Raw genomic sequence first — 23,208 nt, 5'->3', positions numbered from 1 at the left:
GAATGGGGATGAGGCTGGAGGGAGGGAGAGAAGAGAGATGCAGCCTCTGCCCAGCAGCATCCAACATGTTGCAGGCGATTTTTCATCATCGCTCGCATGTTGTTAATATTGATGCTGTTGCTGTTGCTGTTGCAGTTGTTTTTGATGTTGTTGCTGTTGCTTCTGCTGTTCTTGTTGTTGCACACACGCTTTTAATATGAAACAATCAGCAGCGTTTGTAGTTTTGTTTTCGCTGCTGTATGGGCAACAAAAAACTAGAGGAATTTTCAAATTAAATGTGGGCATAGAACTGTGTGCAACGTGCAGCATGCAACTTCACAACTGTGCAACGGAACTGTAGCAGTTTTCAATTAAACCCAGTGCCAGTGAGTGCCATCGACCCAAGAAAAATGGTCAATTCCAATGCCACATCCTCGGCAGCTCACGACAATTCGTTAATACCTTGCCATTTGAGTTCTTCACGCACTCGTTGGACCAGCTAAGACAGGCTGCAACAAGACACTGTCAGAAGAGGGAGGAGTAAGAGCAGTAGATGGGGAGTAGGAAGGGGAGCGGTAGCTACTAGTGGCATTTGATAAATGTACGCCATTTAGGACAAACACACAACGTTAAAGTTGCAGCTACTTAGAGCAAACGATAACTGAAAGACAAATCTGGAGCACATACTCCCCAGTCCTCTGCAATACACTTAACGAAACTCAAGAAATCGATAGAAAATAGTCAAGGAGTCTAGGTAGTAGAGAATGGCAATTCATTCTTAAATATAAGTTAAATACAACTGCAGTCGTATAGTATATTATATGACTCTATTTAGATGAGAAGACTCTCCATAAAAGACTTTTCATTATTGCAAAGTCTTTCAATACAAATTTTGTGTATCTTTTTGTAAAGTTTATTTCATATATAAATTAAATAAAACAACTAGAATCCTATATCTTATATTTACATATACAGTAGAAGAATTTTCTCCTCAGTCCTCTGCAATACACTTAACGAAACTCAAACAATCGATAGAAATAAAATAGTCAAGGAGTCTAGGGAGTAGAGAATCGCAATTTAATCTAAAATATAAATATATAATATAGTTCTATTTAGTTCAGAAGATTCTCCATTAAAGTCGTTTTATTATTACAAAGTCTTTCAATATAAATTTTGTGAATATATTTGTAAAGTTTCATATAAAATATAGATTTAAAAAAAAAGACTGCATTCCTATATGTTGTAGTTACAGCTACAGCAGAAGACTTTCTCATTATTCTTCCCCTTCTGATAAATATTTTTTAGTTACATGCTTCGCCGTTTTTGTTTTTGTTATAGCATAAAAACCTTTTCATTATTACATGGTATATCAATGCAAATTACCTGATTGTTTGTTAATCTGTTCCTGATATAATATATAATGTTTAATTGCAAATATATTTAAAATGCAACAGCTTCATTCATAACATTGAAATAATATACATATATATAACATATGTTTACAACAACTTGCTTCATAACATTGAAAACGAAAAGCTTTCCATGAAAACATATTTAAATTTTAAAATATTTCCACTTAACTTTACAATTTATTTCTTGTTGTTATCCCGTAGCAAAATCATTTCGCTGTGTCTGTTACAAATGTAAATGGAATGGAATTGCATTTTTAAAATGATTTAACTAAGAATGCTTTTACTTTTGCCAAGTGTAGTTGTTGCTGGTTGCAGTCGGCGATGCATTTACATCAAAAGGCAATTTAAATTAATTTTCTGATTTTTTTCCTCGTTGCTTTATTATTTGCTGCAAGTGCCCCAGTGTCAGTGTCAGCATCAGCGTCGCTGTCTGTGGCAGCAGCCAAGAGTCCATCCACATTTGATTATGATAAACGCGTCTCAGCTGTCAGCCGATGAGCTACTTAGCCGTCAAGATGGCGACCAAAAGCAGAGCTGGAGGAAGAGAAACGGAGACAGTTGGAGCGCGGTTTGGTTGAGGTGTCATTAGGCGCAGTTGTTGTTGTTCTTGTTGTTGTTGTTGCAAGGACAACAGCTGAGCTAAAGCGACACGCGACACACTGCCTGATTCCATCATTAGAGTCTGAACAGAGTCTGAGTCAAAGTCAGAATCGGAATCGGAGTTGGAGTCGAAGTCGAAGTACTTTGAAAACGCCATTTTGATTTGCTTGTGGCATCACATACAATTCCTTATGTTATATACACACACTCTATGTGTGCAGCATGTGGCCAGCCAGATAACAAAGCTTTTGCTGCGAAAGCTCTTGGGCTATATCCTTCTCACTTTGGCTGCTGTTACGATGCGAAGCAGGACTGTTGCGCATGTCCTGGGCCACAGGCAGGCTGTGTACTTATGCTGTTGATTAATTTGCAAGAGCAAAAAGGAAAGTGGCTCCACCTCCAGATGCTGGCAAAAGGGACACTTTAAAGTATTAAATTCTACAGCAAAAATAAAGATTAAATGAGGAAATTTAAAATGGCGTCGCTGAGTGCAGTGTAAGGAAGCCATTTGGCAGCTGTTTTGCAGCCCCTAAAATTTCTCTCATACTCTTATCCCCTAAGAACCCTGGCATCCGCATGACAGCAATCAATCAGATTGCAACAAAAGATATACAGCCAAATTCTATAAATGCCTGGCTGACTGACTGACTGGCTGACTGGCTTTGCTCTTGAAACCATTGCGCCAAGGTCGTGTCCTTCTGCTGCAAGATGAGTCGAAGCAAAACAGGACCAACAGGTCCGCCGGCAAATTCTGGCATTGTTCTACTCTCTATATAGTATGGAATAGTATGTTTGGTTTTTGGCAAATGTTTGCCATTTCGTGAGCGTTGGCAAAAACTCCTTTCGCTCAGCTCATTTGTGTTCATTATCGTCCTGCGGCGCGCCGCCAAATCCTTTTGCCCACATTATGCGTGTGAACAATGTGGCATTCACTTGTACATGGTTTAACTCTGCATGTGCCTCGCTCTGGACAATTTCCGACTGCCTTTGCAGCTAGTGTTTGTCGTAGCTCTGCCGCTCTGCCGCTCTGCCGCTGCTAATCAGCGCCGCTTTAATTAGTTCACCTCATCAAGGCCGCATTAAACGCATGTGATTGTGACTTTTGCCTTTAAATTCTCATCTGAATAAGGACATTTGCAGCAAAATACTTTAGTCACGGTCAACAGGACAATTTCGGGAACAGGTTCAGCTGTAAATTGAAATTTCCGTAAAAGGCTCAAGTCTTGAAATATCACAGCAAATAAAGTGTTATTTTGCGATTCGAACTCATATCTTTTTCTTTTTGAATAAATTTTGTATCGAATAAATGTTTCTTCTTTAATGTAGAGTACAATAAACATCTTTACATTAAAGTGCAACAGACAATTTGAAAATATTAATATTAAATGCATATTTCAAAATTCAAAATGAAATAAAATATATATATAACAATATACATATCTCTCTAACCAATCATAAATCAGCAAATATAAATATAGAAGTATTGCTGACTTATGATTGGCTACAAAGAAATGAGTGTATTGCAAATTTGATATGATGAATCAGCTACTTATTTTTTAGTTTGCCATAAAAATCCAATTGCTTCATAAATTATATTTTTCCTAATTACAAACAATAGCAAATATTATATATTTTTTAAATTATCCATACAAATTTGTTCATGTAAACATTTCACAGTTATCCGAGAAAAATTTTTTCATTAAGTGTGTTTTTCATTTTTAAAAATTTATAGTGGTTTTCTAAAACATCATAAATTTTTTTATATTAATTTCGAAATAATATTTATTTGTTAAATTTTAAGATAACTTGCTTTGCATCCAAATGCTGTCTCTAACCATCTAAAGCAAGCAGTGCAAATAGCACACGTATACGCATTGTACTCTCTCCTGGCAAGCAGTGCACGATGCACTGCATTACCATTCAGCTGGAAAATTCATTGCATTCAGCTTGGTTTGTGTCCAGAGAAAATGGCACAATTCCATTTGCAATCACAACTAATTGGAAAATCGTAAAAATTGCATGCGGAAAAGTCCAACTGGAATTGAATAAACCATTTTCCAGGTTGCCACTTCGTTCTGCTAGATGTCGCTGCAGCAACACTTTAAGGATAGTTTCCTCTCACAACGTGTTAAAGTAAAACTGAGTGGGATTTAAATAGAATTCTAAAAATAATTCAAGTTAACCAAACCTTTCAGGCTTTGTGCCACACAACAAGCTGTCAAACTTGGCAGCGACCTTGGCCATTAATCGTCACAGCCTCAATTTGTGCAATTCAACTGTCAATTGTGTGTGGAGAGACGCAGGGGAAAGGAACGAGCCGAAAGTTCTTGAAGTGTCTGAAAATCAATAATTCGAAACGCGTGAATATCCATTAACAATTTGTTTGGCGCCGGCAAAACTCGAACTTGAAATGTGAAACATGAAGGGCCTTGAACCATTTGCTAAAAAATAAATTAGAAAATTCCGCCACACACACACTTTGGCACATGTGCCGAGCCCTCCGCTTAGCCCCCCAAAACCAGCTGAGGCGGACACAACTCTCCTTTCCGGAAGGCAAAAGGCAAATGCGAAAGGGAAGGGGGAATTTCTGGTATGGTTGCTGCTTGGGGGTTGGGAAATGGCGCCTTGCCTAATTTGAATATTGTATGCAGCCGGCAAAAGGCATAGGCTGTGACTGGGTTGATTGTAAATGGAAGTTTTGACGTGGCTGGGCGACGTACTGGCTGGGTGGCAACTTGCTGCCTGACACATATTTGGGCATGATCAAAATTAATGACCCGACGCTCACACACACCTATGCCCAAAGAGATACAAAGATACACATATGCATATGTGTGTGTGTGCCTAATTGACGGAAAAACATGCTCACCCAAAAATAGGTCAAATATAATTTGAAATGTGTAAAAATCGTTGATATGTGAGTATCTTGGAAAGAGTGTAGAATGTATGAATGATATTATATTATATTAAAAGGATTTATTGTTTTGTTTAGCCCTGACTTTTTATATTACCAAACCTCAACCTCAACCTTTCCAACTGACATTTATAATACATCTAGTAGTATAACATTTTTATTCATTTCTTTCGTCAGCTATTCACTGCGCACGACAGACACAAAATAAAAAACATTTGTGCAACAACTTTGATGATTGTTATTAAAAACAAAAACAAAAAACCCACAAAAAATGTAGGGTTTCCGTGTGGTGGTTGGGAGAGGGGGAGTAAAAGTTTTTCAACTTTCTGATGGCAAGATAAGTGCTCGTTTTTGGCATATTGCGACGCGCCGTCAAATGTGGCTGCAATTAAAAACTGTTACGCCTCATGCTAATCAGCCCAAGCAGCGCAGCTCAGCTCAGCTCAGCTCCGCTACGAGGTTGATTCCAACTCCAATGCTGATCCCTTCACCCAAGTCAGCCAACCAGAGCACGCTCCAACCGTAAGCCGAGCACAAACCCTGAGACAGACAACTGACTGCGCGGACAGAAAACATGGCAAACTGCAAAAGAAAGAATTCATTATTTCAGTTTTAATTGCTTTTTTCATACTTTCAAAATTTCAGCGCCAGCCGGATCCATGGGCTTAGCTCCCCTTATCCCCTCATTCCTCGTTCTCGTACCCCGTTAAAGCATTTTGCATGTTCAAGCCACATCTTTCACAAACAAACAACTGTTTGCAAGAAATTCAATTATGCCTTTTAATAACCCCCAGCTCGGGTCAAAATGTTTTACACGAACAAAACGCAAAACACAAAACGCATATTGCAGGCAATTCCGAAATTCGTAAAAGAAAACAAGTGAACTGCAGTGCAGTTGGGCATAATGAGCTAAGAGATACTCTGGAAGAGTACAAGGAATTGGCTTTGATGTGCTTTAAGTGAGGTATTAGGTATTATTAGAAAGAATTGGGATTCATGTTGTTTAAGTGAAATATTTGAGAGTCAAATACAAATAGTTTAGAAAAGAAATTGATATCAATATATTACATCATTAAGAATATATATACACATTTTTTTTAACTTTAATTTATATAGAAAAACTATTTAGGAATTTAAGCTACACTTCTCAATTTCTGACAAATTATACAAAAAGAAGAGACTGCTATTTTCTCATCCATTTAAATATATTGCACTTATCTATTCGTTGCTAAAAGTCAGCATTTATTTTATATAGAATATAATAATAATATCATGGATGTTTGAAAAGATAATAATTGCGCAAACATGTTTAGAATCATAATAAATTCTGCACAATCTTGATAAACAGAGCGGAGGTCAGTTAATTTTTAGGTCTTCAAAGAAACTACTTAATCAATGTTCATTGTTGAAGCCATCAAGTTTGGTGACTGAAATTAACTGTGTGACTTTTTGTGGTTTATGAAATAGTTCATTCAGCAAAACAACAAATTAGGAGTCTTTTTATATTTTTAATATTTGTCTAACCGTCATAATATATGAATAGAAGATTTATTTGCGAGTATACAAGATTGTTTTGCAAAAACAGGCAACAAAGCAATAATTATGTGGAATATTGTGTGCAATGCCTGGCGAAGGATGAAAAAGATATGAAATAGAAGGAATAGAAACCTTTTTTTTCTCAAACACAATCAGCTTAATCATAAATTAACAATAAATTTGTGGCCCAGCAAAGTCACCGTCTCCCGCTCCCTCGTGTCTCTCATCCTCTTGCCCTCAAGTCGACGCCTTGCCAGATAAATTAGTCAAAGCGACACACCATAAAGCATTTGCTGAACTCATAAATCGCCGCAGACGGTGGCGGTTGTCGTTGTCGGAGCCACCGTCCAGTATTCCCCCCCTCTATAACTCCCTCCATAGCCTGATCTGCGCATTAACACATTAATGTTTTTTTTTTTATTTTTATTTTGGCTAGTTGGGGGATCTAGTCGTATCGTATCGTAGTTGGCGGCTTTTGGCTTTGGCGCACTGATCTAGCCGCCTTTTGGCGCTGATTTCATCTCTGGCCAGAGAGCGAGAGACTGGGATTCTGTGGAACGACGACGTTGTGGCTTGTAACCCAAAATTTATGCATGCCAATGGAGCATTTAAAGCGACATTTGTCCGTTGTGGCCATAACTCATGTGTAGTCAGCGCCACCACCGCTATTACCACCGCCTGCTCACACGTTCTCCACTCTCTTCACTCTCTCTTCGCTCCCTCGATCATCGATCGTCGTCGCTCGGCTGCGTTGCCGTTTTGCTTGTGGCGATCGAAAGCATTTGCCGGGCCATTAGATCGGGCTCAGAGAGCGCGACACGAAAGTGTTGCCAACCATTCGGAAATTGTTGATTTGGGTCACAATTAATTGCTTTTGGAGCGCCATAAATATAGCGACGAAAGAGAGCTAATCACAACAAAGGGCCGCAGCCGTGACCTCACTGCGATCTCCAAGCACACGCTTGGCTCAATCTCTCCCGATAATCAAACTCTGCCTCTGCTTCTCAGTTGCTGCTTGTGCCTTATGCGCTTCAGCAAAGAAACCTGTTGCGCTGTTGATCTAACTAAAAATTAGCATGGACTGTGGGAATGGGAAATCTACTGGACACAAATAATAAAGATCATCACTGATAATACCTCGAGACACACCCAACTTTGTGCTAAAATAAAGCAAAGAAATTGTTTTTATAGCAAGCAACTTAAAATAAAGTTAAATTATTATTTAAAAATTCCATAAATACAGAAGGATTCAGCAAATATTGAGCATGATACTATGTTTTCAGATGAACATCCATAAAAAAATAGATTTATAAAAAGAAAGTGAAAATTGAACAGTAAATTTATTAATAAAAAAAAAACTTTGATTTAAAACATTCAAAATAATGTATTTGTGAAAAAGAAAGATAAGAAAAAGACTGAAAATTCAATCGATATATGGGTAATTCTCTGGTAAATGTCGCGTGCGAACAGCTTTTCAGTGACAAAAAAAAACATGAACTAAAACAATTTTAAAATTAAGTGAAGGTTTTTCTTAAAGCTTTGGGTTAGCACTATTTTTAGAGCTAAGATTGATTTTAGTAACTTATTCTGTTTTACGATAAAATATATAAATTCGTTCATTTTTAGGTTTTGCGTACGAATTTGTTAATTTTTGCAATTATCAGAGCAGAAAACAAAACAGAAAAAAAATTCCAAAACCTTTCTTAGCTCTAATAAAAGTACTAATATAGAGCTATAAAAATAACCTTTACTTATTTTTAAAATTGTTTCAGAATATGTTTTTTTTTTGTAACTGAAAAGCTGGTCGCACGCGACATCCCTCAGAGAATTACCCATATGTATATTATTTAAACTACTTTTCATGGTCGTATGAAAAACTCCTTACTCATGAAACGTTTTATCATTAATCATAAGTACCTAATACTTTAATTTCGTAGTATTTTGGAACATTATTTTTATTCAATAAAAATAGTTTCGAAACACAATGTCTATAAAAAATAGGTAATTCTTTTATTGACAAATTTATCATTCAATCAAAATTCTATTCCTTTTTTTTAAATTGTTAACTTTTACGTTTAAGGAAGTCTTCAATTCCATTTACTTGAGAAACAAATGACAATTACATTCTACTTTAAAATCCTTCAAATTGTGTACAAGGATTAACTTCTCCTTAAGCTTGTTGTGTTGACATATTAAAGTTGACTTGGTTCCACCCAATTTCAGCATTAGCGTGAAAGTTAATGGGGAGTGTTCTGCTGTTTGTGTTTATCTTAAACATAAGGATAATGTAATTTAATCCTTTCCAGTTAAGAGTTTCCTTTCCTCCTCTCAAACTAATTCCCTCTCTTTCCATCTTTATCGTGCTTTCTCTTTCGCTCATCATGACACTTCAGACGGTTGTCATTTGCGAATCTGTCGTCGTGGGCGGATTGGTTGTAAACATGCTGCGGATGCGCGGATTAAGGATGCATCTGAGGCAGCGGTGCAGAAAGGATAATTCGCCAACCGACAATGCCCGAGACAAAGGTGTTTTGTTTTTATGACTTTGTAACTCCTTCGCCCGGTAGACGAATGTCCTTTTGCGAAATTGCAAGGGTTCTGTTCACTGTTCGCTGCTCGTGTTTGCGAAAGGATAATTTTACGATCGTTATTCGCAGGCAGCGACTGCAACGGTGACTGAGACTGAGTCTGAGGTCGAGACAGGGGCAGGTACCTTGTTTGGGCTAAGTGGACACAATAGAACGCCTATTCGTAGTGCGAATCGAGAGAGAGATGTGCAAAAGGAGTGAATAGACAGTTCTGCACAAATGTTGTTGACAAAGGCGGGCTTTATTTTGACTATTTAAAGGATTACGCTAAAGGATTGACTTTCCAACCTTGACTCGCGCATCCTCAACATCCTCAGACGCTAACGCCCACAATGAACTTTTCCGCGAATCTTCCATTAGCCATCACTTTCCATCTTCGCATCCTTTGCCAATCCGTTCGAGAGAACGTTTTTATGGTTCGCGAATGAGTTAAGAGCGACCTTTGGGTTTTCATTAAAAACGAATCGATAATAAAAACCGCTTAAATTCTTCGAAGGACCTCGACGAGTTAACGTAACTCTTTCGCAACTTGCACGCATATTTTTTACCATTCAACAAGAAGTTGTAAAAAACCAAAAACTCAACAAAAATAACTCTAAGAAAATGCTAAAAAAACGATATATACATAAAAAGGAGTTAACGCTAATGTTAGCCAAAAATTTGGGTTGTTAAATCCTTTTTGACCTTTTTAACTAGAAAATCTTACTTAGGCATTATTGCGAAATCTTGGTGAAACTAAATGATCACGTCAGAATTTGTAAATCTTTTAGAAGAAATATAAAATTAAATTAAAAAATTTTAAAATTTATTTTTGTATATTATTACATTTATTATGATTGCAAAGATTGAACATTGAATTTAAGAAATTTTCTATTTAAACACTTTTTTAATATGATTGGTAAATTGACAAAGCATAGCAAATAAAAATATACATTCTATCAATATTTAAGTTTATAATGTCTAATTATAATAATAAAATAATCATTCTCATATTTTTCTTAGAAAAAAATATTTTTGCACTGATTTCAACACTCGATTTAGTTTTCAGCAAAGTGATTAGAGAAGCAACTAAATTGTTCTGTTAAATACAAAAACTATTTATTTATTGATAAACAAAATAAGTTATAAGTTTTTTTCACATAATATTTAAGCTGAAATAAACAACTTTAAATCTTTTGAATGAACTTGGTGAAACATTCATTATATTTTGAAAGTTCAATTAAAACTCAAAGGTTTCTTCATAGTCTGCCGGCTGCTGTCCAGTGTCCACTTTGATCTAATGAGTCGAATAAATGCCGTCTGGCAAAATGGTACGTGGCACATGGTTTCTCGGTTGCGTTACCGATAACTGTCATGGAGAGCGAATGAAAAATGACCAATCAATGTCTCAGTTGAATAGATGAGCAAACAGCGAAAGGCGGCAAGGCTGCTGTTCCTTTTTCCTTTTTGTTGATGGTGGTGGTGGTGGGTAGAGAACCCAAAACTCAACCAAAATGTGACGTTTTTCCATTGCGAAAATAGTGCATTTTATAGAAAATTCAACGGTCAGGGGCCGAGATCAAGAGGGAAAATCGAATCGAGGGGAGCAACGAGTTGCAGCTGCTCGAATTTAGAGTTTGATATCAAAACGTTTGTCTTTTGGCTTAGTCGAGTATTTTTTGGGTGGTTGCATTCCTAATGATCCAAAATTCAAGTAAAGTAAGTGATAAAGTGATATATTATTTTTAATGTGAATTTATTTGGATGCAAGTCTTGGATACCTTTTTTCTAATAATCATACATCGGATGCCTAAAAAATAAGTACCTGAAGATAAATTGTCAATATAATTTGTTTAAATTATGTGATGTTGTCTTAGAAAAAAATAAAAATCGATTATATTCAATTAAAATTCTCATTAAGTCAATTATACCAGTTATTTCGATCGGTTAGACAGCTTAATTTAATATAACAATCATTCCGATCTAAAATACATTGTTTTTCTTTTCCACAGCTATCAATTTTAGAACCTTCATGACCTTTATGACATAATTCCAATATTCAAACTGATTCAAAATATGTTTTCTTTAATATCTTATCTCTTGTCTTTTGCTTCCCATTATAATAATTTGTTTTACTCTCTTGACAATAATTAAAACAACAGCATTGTAATTTTGATTAAAGAACTAAAACTCTATATATGTATTTCAATAAATATTATTAATATAGTATAATCGATATGCAAATGATACAAATGATATAGTACAATAGAAAGACATTCGCTTTCAGTTTAACAAAAACATGTTTTCAGTCTCCAAGTTGAGTTTTGAGGCTATTATCGATGCCCGGCCACATTCGAGGCTCGTGATAATCGAGCTCTCCAGGCAACTGAGGCAACGGGGGAGAACCCATGATGGCCAGCCACTGGGTTAAACACCAGAGATAAGTTTTTCCTCTGCTGTTTTTGTTGTAGTTGTCGCTGCAAGAAGTCGCCTGCTTCTGAGCTAAACGCGCACTCGTCCTTTTGCCCATGTGTGTTGGGCACCATAGGGAGTGCACGCACTTTGCTCGGCACTGCTCGACAGTTTTTCGGCTGCTCAGCATCTCGTTAGCCATTTGCGTGTCACCGGCAAATGGTCGAGAGTGAGTCTCAGTGTGTGTGTGTGCTTGTGTCTGTGTTGCGAGTTTGCTACGCTTCGGTGTGTGTGCGTGTTTAAGGCAGAGGCAGATGATAGAGCGAATGCTCCTGCTGCTGGTAGCTGCACGGCTGTGGCTGCTGTGCCTGCTGATGATATTGCGGTGTGTACTGTGTGTGTGCCTCGTACTGCTGCCCAAAGTGCGGCGGTGGCGGTGGTGGTGGCAGCGACAGCGCTAGGGATGTCGGCGACGACTGCTGTGGGTAATCATAGCTCTGCTGTGAGCTGGCCAAATACGTGGGATACGCTGCATACGGCATGCTCGACTGCGTCTGTGCTTGCAATTGTGGCAAGGATACGCTTGTGCTGCTCGCATCCAGTGGCGGCAACAGCGAGCTGTAAGCTGCACTCGTGCAGTGCTCAGGGGAAGCGGCCAGAGTGCGATCCTTCTTGGACTTCATGCGACGATTTTGGAACCAAATTTTGATCTGACGCTCGGTCAGACTGAGCGCATGAGCAATGTCGACACGACGACGACGTGTGATGTAGCGATTGAAGTGGAATTCTTTCTCCAACTCCAAAGTTTGGTAGCGAGAGTAAGTTTGGCGAGTGCGTTTCGAGTCTTTGCAATCTGAAGAATGACAAGAAATATAAAAAAGATTATTAGTTAAAGTTCAAAAGGAAGCAAGAGAGAGTGTTGGAAAGAGAGTGAGAGAGGGAGGAAGCGATGCCTACCTGATGCGAGAGTCTCCTCGATGTGCGACCAATTGAATTCATTGCTGACTGCGCCAGCTGTCACAATGCGATGATTGATCTCATTTTGCTGCTGCTGTTGATTGACAGCCTTCTCGGCCGGCGATTGGGGTGGCGTGCTGATGCCAACCAACGAAGCGGGCGTGGCGGGTGCAGCGGGTGTGGCCTGCTTGCAAGGCGCTGGCGGTGGCGAGTACACGTCCAGATAGTCGACATCCTGTTCGCTGCTGCTGCGCTGTGGCGACATGTGCGTCTGCTGTGTGGATGGCGTTGGCACTGCCGCGTAGTCTTGCTCATAGCAGGGCGATAGCTCGCCGGAGGAGCTGCTGTTGCTCTTCGAGGAGGACTCCTTCTTCACCTGCTCGAATGTGGTGTAGAAATAGTCGGGTGTGTACTTCAACTTCTTGGCGGGATTCGTGAGCAGAGCACGCAATGTGCTGGGACGTTCTTCGACTGCGGAAATGATGTCGGCAGCCATCTCGGTGGCCTTGCGCTTAGCTGGCTTGGCAGCTGGCGAGGATGCAGCCGAGCTGATCACCGTTGATGGTGTCTCAACTGCTGCAGCTTGATACTGAGGCACGATGGAAGCGGGAGCGGGAGCGGAAGCTGGAACGGACTGTGGCATCAGCTCTTGGTAGCTGGAATAGTAGCAGCTCTCCTGGCTGTACTGTGGATAGCTGTTCGTCTGATAGCTGGCATACGAGTTGCTCTGATAGTAGCCAGTGTTGTTGCTGTGACTGTTCTCGTAATATGTGCTGGGTGGCAGACTGCCGGGATACATGTTGTACATGCTGTCGGCGTAGTAATGACTGTTTGTGGCTGCCATCTCTATAACTTGATGTGTTTATTTTCAGTTTTCAGGACAAAACTTTGCGAGTTGTGTGCGCGACGCTGTTGCGTTTGCGAATGAGCTGCTCTCCTCACAGATCCTGTCTAATATATAGTCCTCGACGCAGTCCGCTTCTCTGCTGCGCTGCACTGATGCTTGGCACACGCTCGTCGTCGTCGTCGTTATAGCGCATAAATATCCCTGCGCATGACGCTTTGACACATGCTGTGCCTCGCACTTCCCCTGCAAATCGAAACAGGACCTTGGCCAGATTTATGACTCGCAGGGGTAGTTTATCCGTTTCGTCCTCAAATATGCGAAAGTTATCCGTATGTGGCCTACCTGCTGTGCTGCTTATTACCTACCCATCGCGCCCAATTATCATCGCGAGTTTGCGCTGCAAGTTATCCGCACATTTCCCCTGCGTCCTTGAGGCCTTGAAGACGTTCGAGACGTGCGTAGGCTGGACGTCCCACTGGCCACGTAATTAAGTCGAGTCCTTGCTGCAGCTAGAGAGAGAGAGAGCGATTGCATATCGCTGCATTCCTCTAATTGCAATAATCATAAAGACATAAACAGAACTGTAAACTGCAAACTGTTTGCTAAAACGCTTGGCACAAAAGGCTTTTCCTTTGCAACAGCAGCAGCAGCAAATTCCTTAAAAATTTCTCCCAGTTCTTCCAGGAAACGCCGACGTATTCGCTAGAGTCCCAGAAAGGAGCAAAGCAAGGGCTTGATACAAGGCTTATGCATCGATGCAGTTATTGCAACATAGGACGCGAGGATATTGGTAAAGGCTGCGAAAGGATAATATTGCGCGTGCTCCGTTTGCTCGGCTCATTGTTGCGTCGCGTGTTGCGCTTTTTGTTTGCTTGCGAAAGGTTTTCGCTGCTGGCATGTGGCATGTGGCAAGTGGCACTCGTTCCCGTTGTCGTGCTCTACTTTGTATTTGCATAGCTGACCCGTAAGCCGCTCTACTAAATTGACTGGCCAAAAGGCACAACTCGCGACTCTCTAAGTTATCCGCTTAACGGAATCGCCAACCTCTGAGAGTCAATAGTCAATAGTGAATCGTTAGCCACCCCCGATTTGGATCTGCTGCCCACCCCGAATCCCCTGCAACAATAACAACAACGTGTACTCAGAGACACCCTCGATTTCTATAGATACCCTGGCATATGTGTTCAGTTTGTGCATGTGCCAATTGTGCGGCTACCTCCGGCTACCTCCCCTGCTCCTTTCCCTTCTGCTGCTGCTGCTCCAGCATTTCCGTTCATTGTTGTTGTTGCTGTTGCAAGGCACACGTTCGGTGACAGGCGACACAAAATTTATGGCGTTTTTCAGTTTGACAGCCCGCTGCCGAGCGTCGGCATCGGCGACCCACGACCCAGGACAACCCACTTTCGCCGTACAGGACATTGTTATAAACACACTCATGTGAGGATATCGATATACTGCACTTTGAAATCGACAGTTGGTCTCAAGCATATGGAGGAAGCAAATTTGGCAATACTTTTTAATTTATTTAAGTTGTTTTGTTACATATAAATTAAATGATTTTCAAATCTCAACAATATTTTAGATTTTTTAAGGAATTAAACAACAAACGAACAGCTTGTGAGTGCTGTTTATAATCGCTGTTTGGTTTTTATATATAAGAATTATATTTACAATAAACATTTTACAATATTATTAAGAAAATAAAAGAACACTCATCCATATTTTGATAATAAAATTATAACTTTCGATTTTGTGTATGTATATTTTACTATGTAAAAATTGATTTAGTCCAAAATGAGAAGAAAGAAGCAATGAATCATTAGATAAATTTTTCTATGTAATTCATTAATAAATTTTAAGCTATTTAAAAAATACATCTGTATGGCAAAATATCGCCTACTGCAATCGAGTTTCAGATGCCTTGGCTGAGAATCTGGTATATTTCGAACGCAGTAGTTCAACTATATATCAAATACGGCCTTTGGAATATTTTAGTATTTTTGCGGTATATTTTTTGAAGCAAGAAAGCGTTCTTACTTGTTTCTACAATTGAAATTAAATGATAAAATAATATCTTCGAAGTAATGATACAATTCTGAAAAATAAATAAAGAAATCTTGATATCATAGTTGCATCATTCATGCAGTAATATGTTATTGTGAAACTTCTCCAAGTTTTATTAATACAATTTCAGCACTAAACAACAAAAACTAATGTAAATAATTGTACCTCTTCGTTTACAAAACACTGACAAATCAATCAAACAAAGTGTACAAATAGTCATATTCCACATACTCGTAAATAACAAATGATTTAATGCAATATATCAGGTGGAGTTTAAATTGCGTCCACCGCAGTCGCTGAACATTCCATTTCTGGGCAATTGACTTTTATCACTTAACTTATTGTATAATCCCAACGAAATACTCGGAATAAACACGCAGATAATAAAAGCAGCCAGCCAAATTTTGTTGTAGCCAGTCGCTGTTTCCGAATCTGATCCCGATCCCAATTCCGATCCCGAGTGTGATACTGAAGCGGACTGAGAGTCGCAGTTTAATTGAGTTGTAAGGCCCACATGCGAGTGTTCGACCACAACACACCCCGTTGCAAGGCAGGACAGGGGACAGGGAACGGAGAACGGGGAGGGGGGATGTTTGTGCAACGTTTTTATTGCCGAATTAATAAATTACCTTGACAGCGAATCGGGACCATCCCATTGTATTCTACATACTCGCTACATCCCCCTTTCCTTTTGCACATTTTTGCCACTTTCATGAGGGTAAACTCACCAGAGGACTTTGACTTCTTTCTTCCTCCAATGCGAAATCCGAAATGCACAACTGGACAGACGAACTCGAGACGTATTTATCAATGCGACGGAAGGTAAAACAGGCACGCGCCTGAAGTAGGCGAGTGTGTTAATAGCCAACGATATAGTCGAATTATTATCAGCTGCTCTCCGAGGAATAAGATAGAAACATAGTCAACTGTCGAGGATTACGAAAAAGTGACAATTTAGCTGTTGAATATGAATGATTAATATTTTTACACAACGAAAACAAAGTGAAATATCATGTCGAAAGAAATATCTCTTTACCATATCGTAAAGCTCCTCAAGAAAATGAAGAGTGAAATATTTGAAAATTTAACTTGATAATTATGCTCATCCATAGCTCAATTAATTTCGAATTCACTAAGAGTGCAACAATTTTCAGTTAATATCAGGAATCAAACGAAAGTTGTAAATTCTTAGGTGAACATTTCTCGCATTAATATTTCTAAAACTTCAAAGGATTGCACTTGATGATACAAATTGGCATTTGAAATGTGTGTTTCCCTGGTTACATAAGTATCACTTAAGATACTCTCTCGAATGGTCGATTTGTTGTTTGTTTGTTTGTTTTTGTTGTTTTTGTTGGGGTTCGTTTACTTGGCCGAGGGTCACACGCTGTGGTTGCTTTGTCTTTGAAGTTGTGATCTCCTCTGGGAGTTGAAGATAGCATTGCTCATTACGCCGTCCCCAAATGTTAATTGTGCGGCAACAACAACAATCGCTTGGATCGACACTCATTATCAGACCGAAACAGGCCTCAACAACAGGTCTCAAGCTGCGTATAAAATGAAAATAGCTGAGAAAAATTATCAACAAGAAAACAACAAACAACTTGTCGATGTATGCGTATGTGCGATGTAAAGTTTAGTCAGATTTATATATAGTATCTAGCAGAAGCGTCAGCAGGTCTAACACGAACAGCCCATCGGGCACAGCATGAGTCTATAGCGAAGACGCGAGATTGGAGAAGTCGAATCTTGTAACAATCCTAGCCCGATAAAATACAATCAAATTGATGGCCTCAATCGACGGTTAATTTGTGAAAAATGCCAAAATGAATGGAAAAACAAAAGAGGCAATCCCAAGAGTAGTCGACTCGACCTTCAAATACCCTGTAGATGAAAACATGGAAGTTGTTGGTGAGCAGCTCTCTCAATTATTCTGAAAATATACTTCACTTGAGTAAGATATATATATATATTTCTGAACTATTTTAAACTTCAATTTCTAAATTACATTTAAAATATAATACTTCATCTGTTACATATCGTGCCACGAATTGAGAACACTCTCCATTGCTTCCACTCTACAATATCGTGCTCAATTATTCAAAATTTGTTTGATTCAACAATTAAAACACAGACGTCTTTAGTAAGACATTTGCTGCCTTGCTGCTGATATTATTAATCTCTCTTCGCATCCAGGCACTCCAGGTGTTAGCAATTGCCACTTGGCAAGACGCTCCATGCTCAGATGAAGCAATTTGCTGCATTGGCTACTCGTTTGCCTTGGACTGACTTTGTCGCTGTACTTCGCATTTGGCATGCCTCATTCGCAGAGAGTCCAATTTCACTGTCCTTGATTGTAGTAGCGCTGGCTGCAAAAAGTCTTCTCGAGGTCACATCGAATTTCAATGATCAGTCGGAGGAGAAGCCAGCGTGGGTGAGCTGGATGTCCTTGGATAATCCTACACCATGGACCAATCGAAGTCAAGGCAATTCTGAGCGACTCGCTGTGCTCCTTTTCACGATGTGTACAAACAAATCTCAATGCGTCACGCGTCGCCTTCGTCCTTGGGCCATCAATGTTGTCGTCGTCGCCGTTTGTCGGCTTCTGTTCTCATTCTTTGGCTGTCGTTAGGACATCGTTGCTCAATGTCATCCTGCCTGCAACCTCCCGAGTGTTGTGTGTGTGTGTGTGTTTGTTCTCGTGTTGACATTTCCTTAGCGCATTAATTGCTTCTGTCACACTTATTCGCATTGTTTCGCATTCTTCATAATGAGGTCCTTTTTGAAGTCATTGCATTGAGAATTATGATCATACATTTACAGCTAGTGCGCTAATAATGCTACAAACGATCAAAGACGTTAACACCTTCGGGCGGTAGCTCTATGATCTTAAACTTTAAGGTTCGAAAATTAGGTTGAATGAATATAAAAGATTGGTAACTTTATAAATATTATTATTTTTCAAAAATGTTGTTAAACTATATTTAACAAAATTATAATTTAACGTTCATCACAAATTTTTTGATACCCATATTTAAAAACTAAATTCAACTTTTATTAGATAGGAAATTTCTAACATTTTACTTTAAATATTGATTAAATAAATTCGTAAATAATTTATTATGGGTATTTAATTTAAACTGTAATATAAGGATATGTTTAAAATCATATATTTAATAATCTTAATATATAATTTCTCACTAGTATTAAATATTTATGCTTTTACTTTAAATATTGATGAAATAAATCCTTAAATAATTATGATTATTTCTTAAAATAGTAATGTAATAAAATGTTTATTAAAGATATACTTTTAAATCATACATTCGTTTTGGAAATGCCAACAATTTAAAATTTAAATATTTATGTTTTTACCTCCGTAAAAATTTTTCAAGAACTGAATTTATTTCTTGTCATAAAACTTTACTTTAATTTGCAGCATAAAATGAGCTGATGTATGCAAATTTTACTTGAAGTAACATTTGTAGATTAAATAAATAGTTGCATTATAAGTTAAATTATGTTGATGTATGAGGTGGCTTTCGGTTAGAATTATTACTGATAGTAAGTGTGTGTGTTCTTTTAAATTTATAAAAAAAAAGTATTAGTAAAATGAGTTGTTTTATTATAGAAGATATTTTACATTTCTTGGGATTACGATTCCGATTACGTAGAGTTTGATACTTGATGTATGTCATTAAAAATTTTCCATCTCTGGGACTTTCCATAGCTGCTCATTATGGGTATCTTAAATGGTTCTCTATCAACAGCTAATAAGGATTGTTCGCGCAAACAATGGAAGGATGAAACTATAGGCCACCGAAGAGTTCGCTGTAAATTCTCAATGCTATTTCTTTAAGGAGTCGTGCGCCCGGGAATCGAAGTCGTGCGCAAGATGGAATTCAGCGAATTCGTTGATGCCGATTGAAAGTTTCAGTCTCCTTGCAGATTCCATGTCCTACAGAACTCTACTCGGCACACAGTTCAGTTCAGTTCAGTGAAGTTCAGGCTGAGAATACGGCGATATATAGCGTCGCGACCCCTGCGGACAGTTTTATAGTTTTATGACGTGGCAATAATATTTCCGCCTTGGAAACCAATTGCTTGTCTCTAGCGAAGGATACGTGCGCAATTAAGACGTTTAAGGACCCATGACACGGTGCATTTACATTCCATAAACAGTCGAGTCGAGTCGCGCGAGTTGTGTCCTTCAGAGTCCGTCAACAAGACATCATTTTAATGCGAGACACACGCGTCGCTTTGCCACTTTCAGGTAGTCCTTGATTCACCAGTCGATGGCAGCGAAAGGGATTCTGTGTTTACTCTAAACAAATTTTACGCCCGCTCCCGCCTCACCTCCGAGTTGAGGGAGTAAGTTCCAATCATTCTGTTTAAGGATTACAATTTAGATTTAAGCACAATAAATTGATCATTTAATGCAGCTTAGAAATTTACTTTAAATATATATTACTTTAAATATAAATGATTAAAAATTAGATATATGTATATTGTTTTTATTTTTAATTATTATTATTACAAAAAGTTTGCAATTAATGCAAATTTCGTTGACCCCACATTATTCCATAATATTCATTTTTTAAGCATTTGTATATGTCTTTTTACTGTTCAGATTAAACTTTTGTAAAATTCGTTAACAGATATTAAAATATTAATTTCTTGAATAACAATCGAAATAAAAAAATGTAGTCGTTTAGTTTTTTTGTTAATGAAAACTTTAAAAACAAAATGAAGTAGTGTATTTTAAAGGCAAGTATTTATGTTTTTTATAATAAAAAAACTCTTTTTTTTTGTTTTATAGACAAAATATTTCGTTTTTTTTTTTATACAAAATAATATTATTTCAATACTTAAAATTTACATTCCTAAATCTTTTCAAATTTCTCTTAATTCTCTTAGTCTTTTTTATGTTTCTCAGTAAATATTTATATTATATTTATACAAAAGACTTTTGACACATCAGATCTTTAAATAATTATAAAAATATAAAGTTAAAGATTAAGTTAAACTGTTTCTTCGCTGAGTTTCACTAAATTTAACTGTATTATCTCAGCCTTTTTCTTTTTCCAAGAATATGATTTTCTCACAAGAGTCTTGCACACTTTTTGGTTATTTTTCAGAACACCCCGTACTGACATTTCGTAAAAGTAAATGAGAACTATTTAAATATATAGAGCAAAATGAGTGGTAATAAAAATTCGCAGAACTTTCTGCACTGTCATAAACAATATAAATGTAAACAATGGAGTTTGTGGCAAAAACTGGGTAAGTTTTTAGGAAATGTTTAAGCAGCCAATGGGACGAACGCGCACTCCGGCAATTTAAATTAGAGCAACGGCGACAGGCATAATTGTTTAGCGGAAGACTCGAGCTAACTCGAGCTAATCCCCGGATTTGAGCGCATATTGTCGAATATTGTGTAAGAAGAGTGAAGTGACCTGCGAGTGCCGATCTATTGACTCGGCTTGTGGGCGTTGCTGGTTGAACTACAACAATATATGACGATAACAATGGAACAATGGAGAACTAGAGCATTTTGGGTTCGGCGGGCGGCTTAAGCGTAATATTTGCATTTATTATGCAAGCCGTTGCATAGACTTGCATAACCGGGCACGTCCTTGAGCTCAACGATTCGCAGATCTGCACCGAGTTCAGTGCCAAGGATACTCAAGGATCGCGAGATGCATCGCTCTGGGTGCTCTGCTACAGTTTCCACGGCTACTAAATAAGGTCGACGGTCGGAAACTCGAGCACGTCGCCGACCGTCAGGCAGCTCAATAAAGTTTTATTGGGACTGAGACGGTCGTAAAACGATAAACTCATAAATCCGTAAAAACTTTTGTTTTCCGTGCATTTTAAATGGAAAATCAGAGGAAAAAAAATTAAGTCGCCAGTGAAAAAAATGCTCGATTTTTTAACAATAGCAAAAATGCGCGACACAAAGCAAATTCGTTTTAAAATACATATTTTTTTCTTTCTCTTTTTTTTTTGAATATATTTTTTATTGTGCGCATATTTGCTGCTACACTATTACCATTTTTTTCTTTCTCTCACAGAGGTTTTCTCAAAATTAAACTAGAACTGAAACATTTTTTTGTATGCTCTTTTTTGTTTCATATTTTTGGGCTGCTACGATTTTTGTAGAAAACTGACTTTATGGTAGTCAAGGTCTGGACCATGGAATGTAGTTTGAAAACTGTCTCAGTGTTTTTCTTTTTTTGTGAAACTTTTCGCTGGTTCTGCGAAAAGAAATAGGATACGAGGTCCAGCGGCGAGGATAACTTGAAAATTAGGAAACAAAGGCAGTCGAGGATGGAAATGGAAAAATGATTAGAAGTAGTTGAAGTTCTAAAAAAAAAATTGTTTCGTTTTTTTTTACTTTAAATGTATATAAATTATTTATAAATGAAACATGTCGGAAACAGAGCAACACTTTACACACAAACTCATTCACGTTCCGCAGATTTTTTCTCATTAAATGAAAGTATTAAAATTAGTTTGCGAAATGTAAAAATAAATAAAACCACAAACAAGTGCACATCAACACACATTATTTATACAATAGGTAGCTCAACAACAGAATGTCACATATATATTTGAATTTTGTTGCTGTGCACAGTGGGCGATTTGGTCCCGCTAGCGGCATTTAATTAAAAACACAGCTGTGACTGCAAAAAATTTTGTTATTTCGAAAATGAGAACGACATGCGAAAAATCTCTGGTCGGTTTAGTTTAAATGGGCCGTAAATGATAATTTTAATTTTTAATCAAACATATGTACCTAAAATCAGCGCAGCATAAAATGATTTAAGGGCAGAGGCAGAACCAAGAGTGGAGCACCATCCACTGGCAACAGCAGCAGCAGTAGCAGTCTTTATGCCGCAACTCGTCAAAGAGACCGCCGAAAACATGTGCCGACCACTTTGAGTAGCACATCGACTCTTTGTTGATTCTGTTTTCTTTTTTTGACATTTCTTTTTTGGATTTAGACTCAAATTGTGTCGTAAGCACGCCATCTAGCGGAAAAGATTGAAAACAATTTTTATTCTAATTTGCAAAATATTTGCAAGTTGGATTTCAGATTCCCGTTGGAATACACATTTTCCGCTTTCACTGTTTTTCCACTTTTACAAGCATATTCCCATTTCAGCGAAGACAAGAACCACAGGAAATGCAGAGAACATTTTTAGCAGCAAGCAGTTCAACTTCTCGGCAACTGCTTGCTAGTGCTGTGCACTGCTTTAACAGGAATATGTACATAGTCGTTAAGTGAGTGATTTAAAATATATTTTAAATAATGATTTTCAAATATTAAAATAAACGTATGTATCTAAAATATTCTCAAATGTTGGAATGTTATCCAAATGTGTGTAAGGAAATAAATTTCAGAAGCTTAATATAAAGCAGTTTTTTAATAACTAGTTTAATTATTGATGTTTAGTTATGGAAAAGCCACAAGATATTTTTGGTACTGCTACAAAAATACAATTCATACATATAGGAAACCATTGAAATGAATGATTCAATGGTCTTCAAACAATCAGTTCTCTGGGGTTTGCTCCCAATTACAACACATGAATGAGTTTTCTCAGCTACACGCTCTGCTCACTATACACACAGAAATGTATACTTACAGAGATACAAATATGATGAACATTGTGTTTATCATTGTGAATAGCTTCAAAGATATCCGACATTTTGTTTGGGTTCGCGTGAGCCACAAAACTTGTGTGCGCGTATCTACAGTTGTGGCTCAATTAAAGCTTGAGGCAGCGGAGGAAACCAAACGAAAGCCACACTTTGAGCGAACGAATATGGCGCAAGTAAACAAAGTATCTGGAAGATACAATTATACGCACGCAATTCGTCAATCAGAACGACATTTTTCTTTTATTTGTTCTC

At 37.9% G+C, this 23,208-nt stretch overlaps 1 protein-coding gene across 1 annotated transcript; it reads right to left on the bottom strand.

Annotated features, from left to right (window-relative positions):
* Positions 1–11,283: 11,283 nt before the first annotated feature.
* Positions 11,284–13,221, bottom strand: LOC117576890 (segmentation protein fushi tarazu). Its single transcript, XM_034262027.2, has 3 exons — positions 13,009–13,221; positions 12,378–12,945; positions 11,284–12,273 (listed from the first exon to the last, which is right to left on the bottom strand). The coding sequence occupies exons 1-3, from the start codon at positions 13,219–13,221 to the stop codon at positions 11,720–11,722; spliced, it is 1,335 nt and encodes a 444-aa protein (XP_034117918.1). The 3' UTR covers positions 11,284–11,719.
* Positions 13,222–23,208: the final 9,987 nt, after the last annotated feature.

This window comes from Drosophila albomicans, chromosome 2R (assembly GCF_009650485.2).
Source record: "Drosophila albomicans strain 15112-1751.03 chromosome 2R, ASM965048v2, whole genome shotgun sequence".
NCBI classification, from domain to species: domain Eukaryota; kingdom Metazoa; phylum Arthropoda; class Insecta; order Diptera; family Drosophilidae; genus Drosophila; species Drosophila albomicans.
Note: the sequence above shows the minus strand (reverse complement) of the source record. Positions and strands in the feature narration are given on the sequence as shown.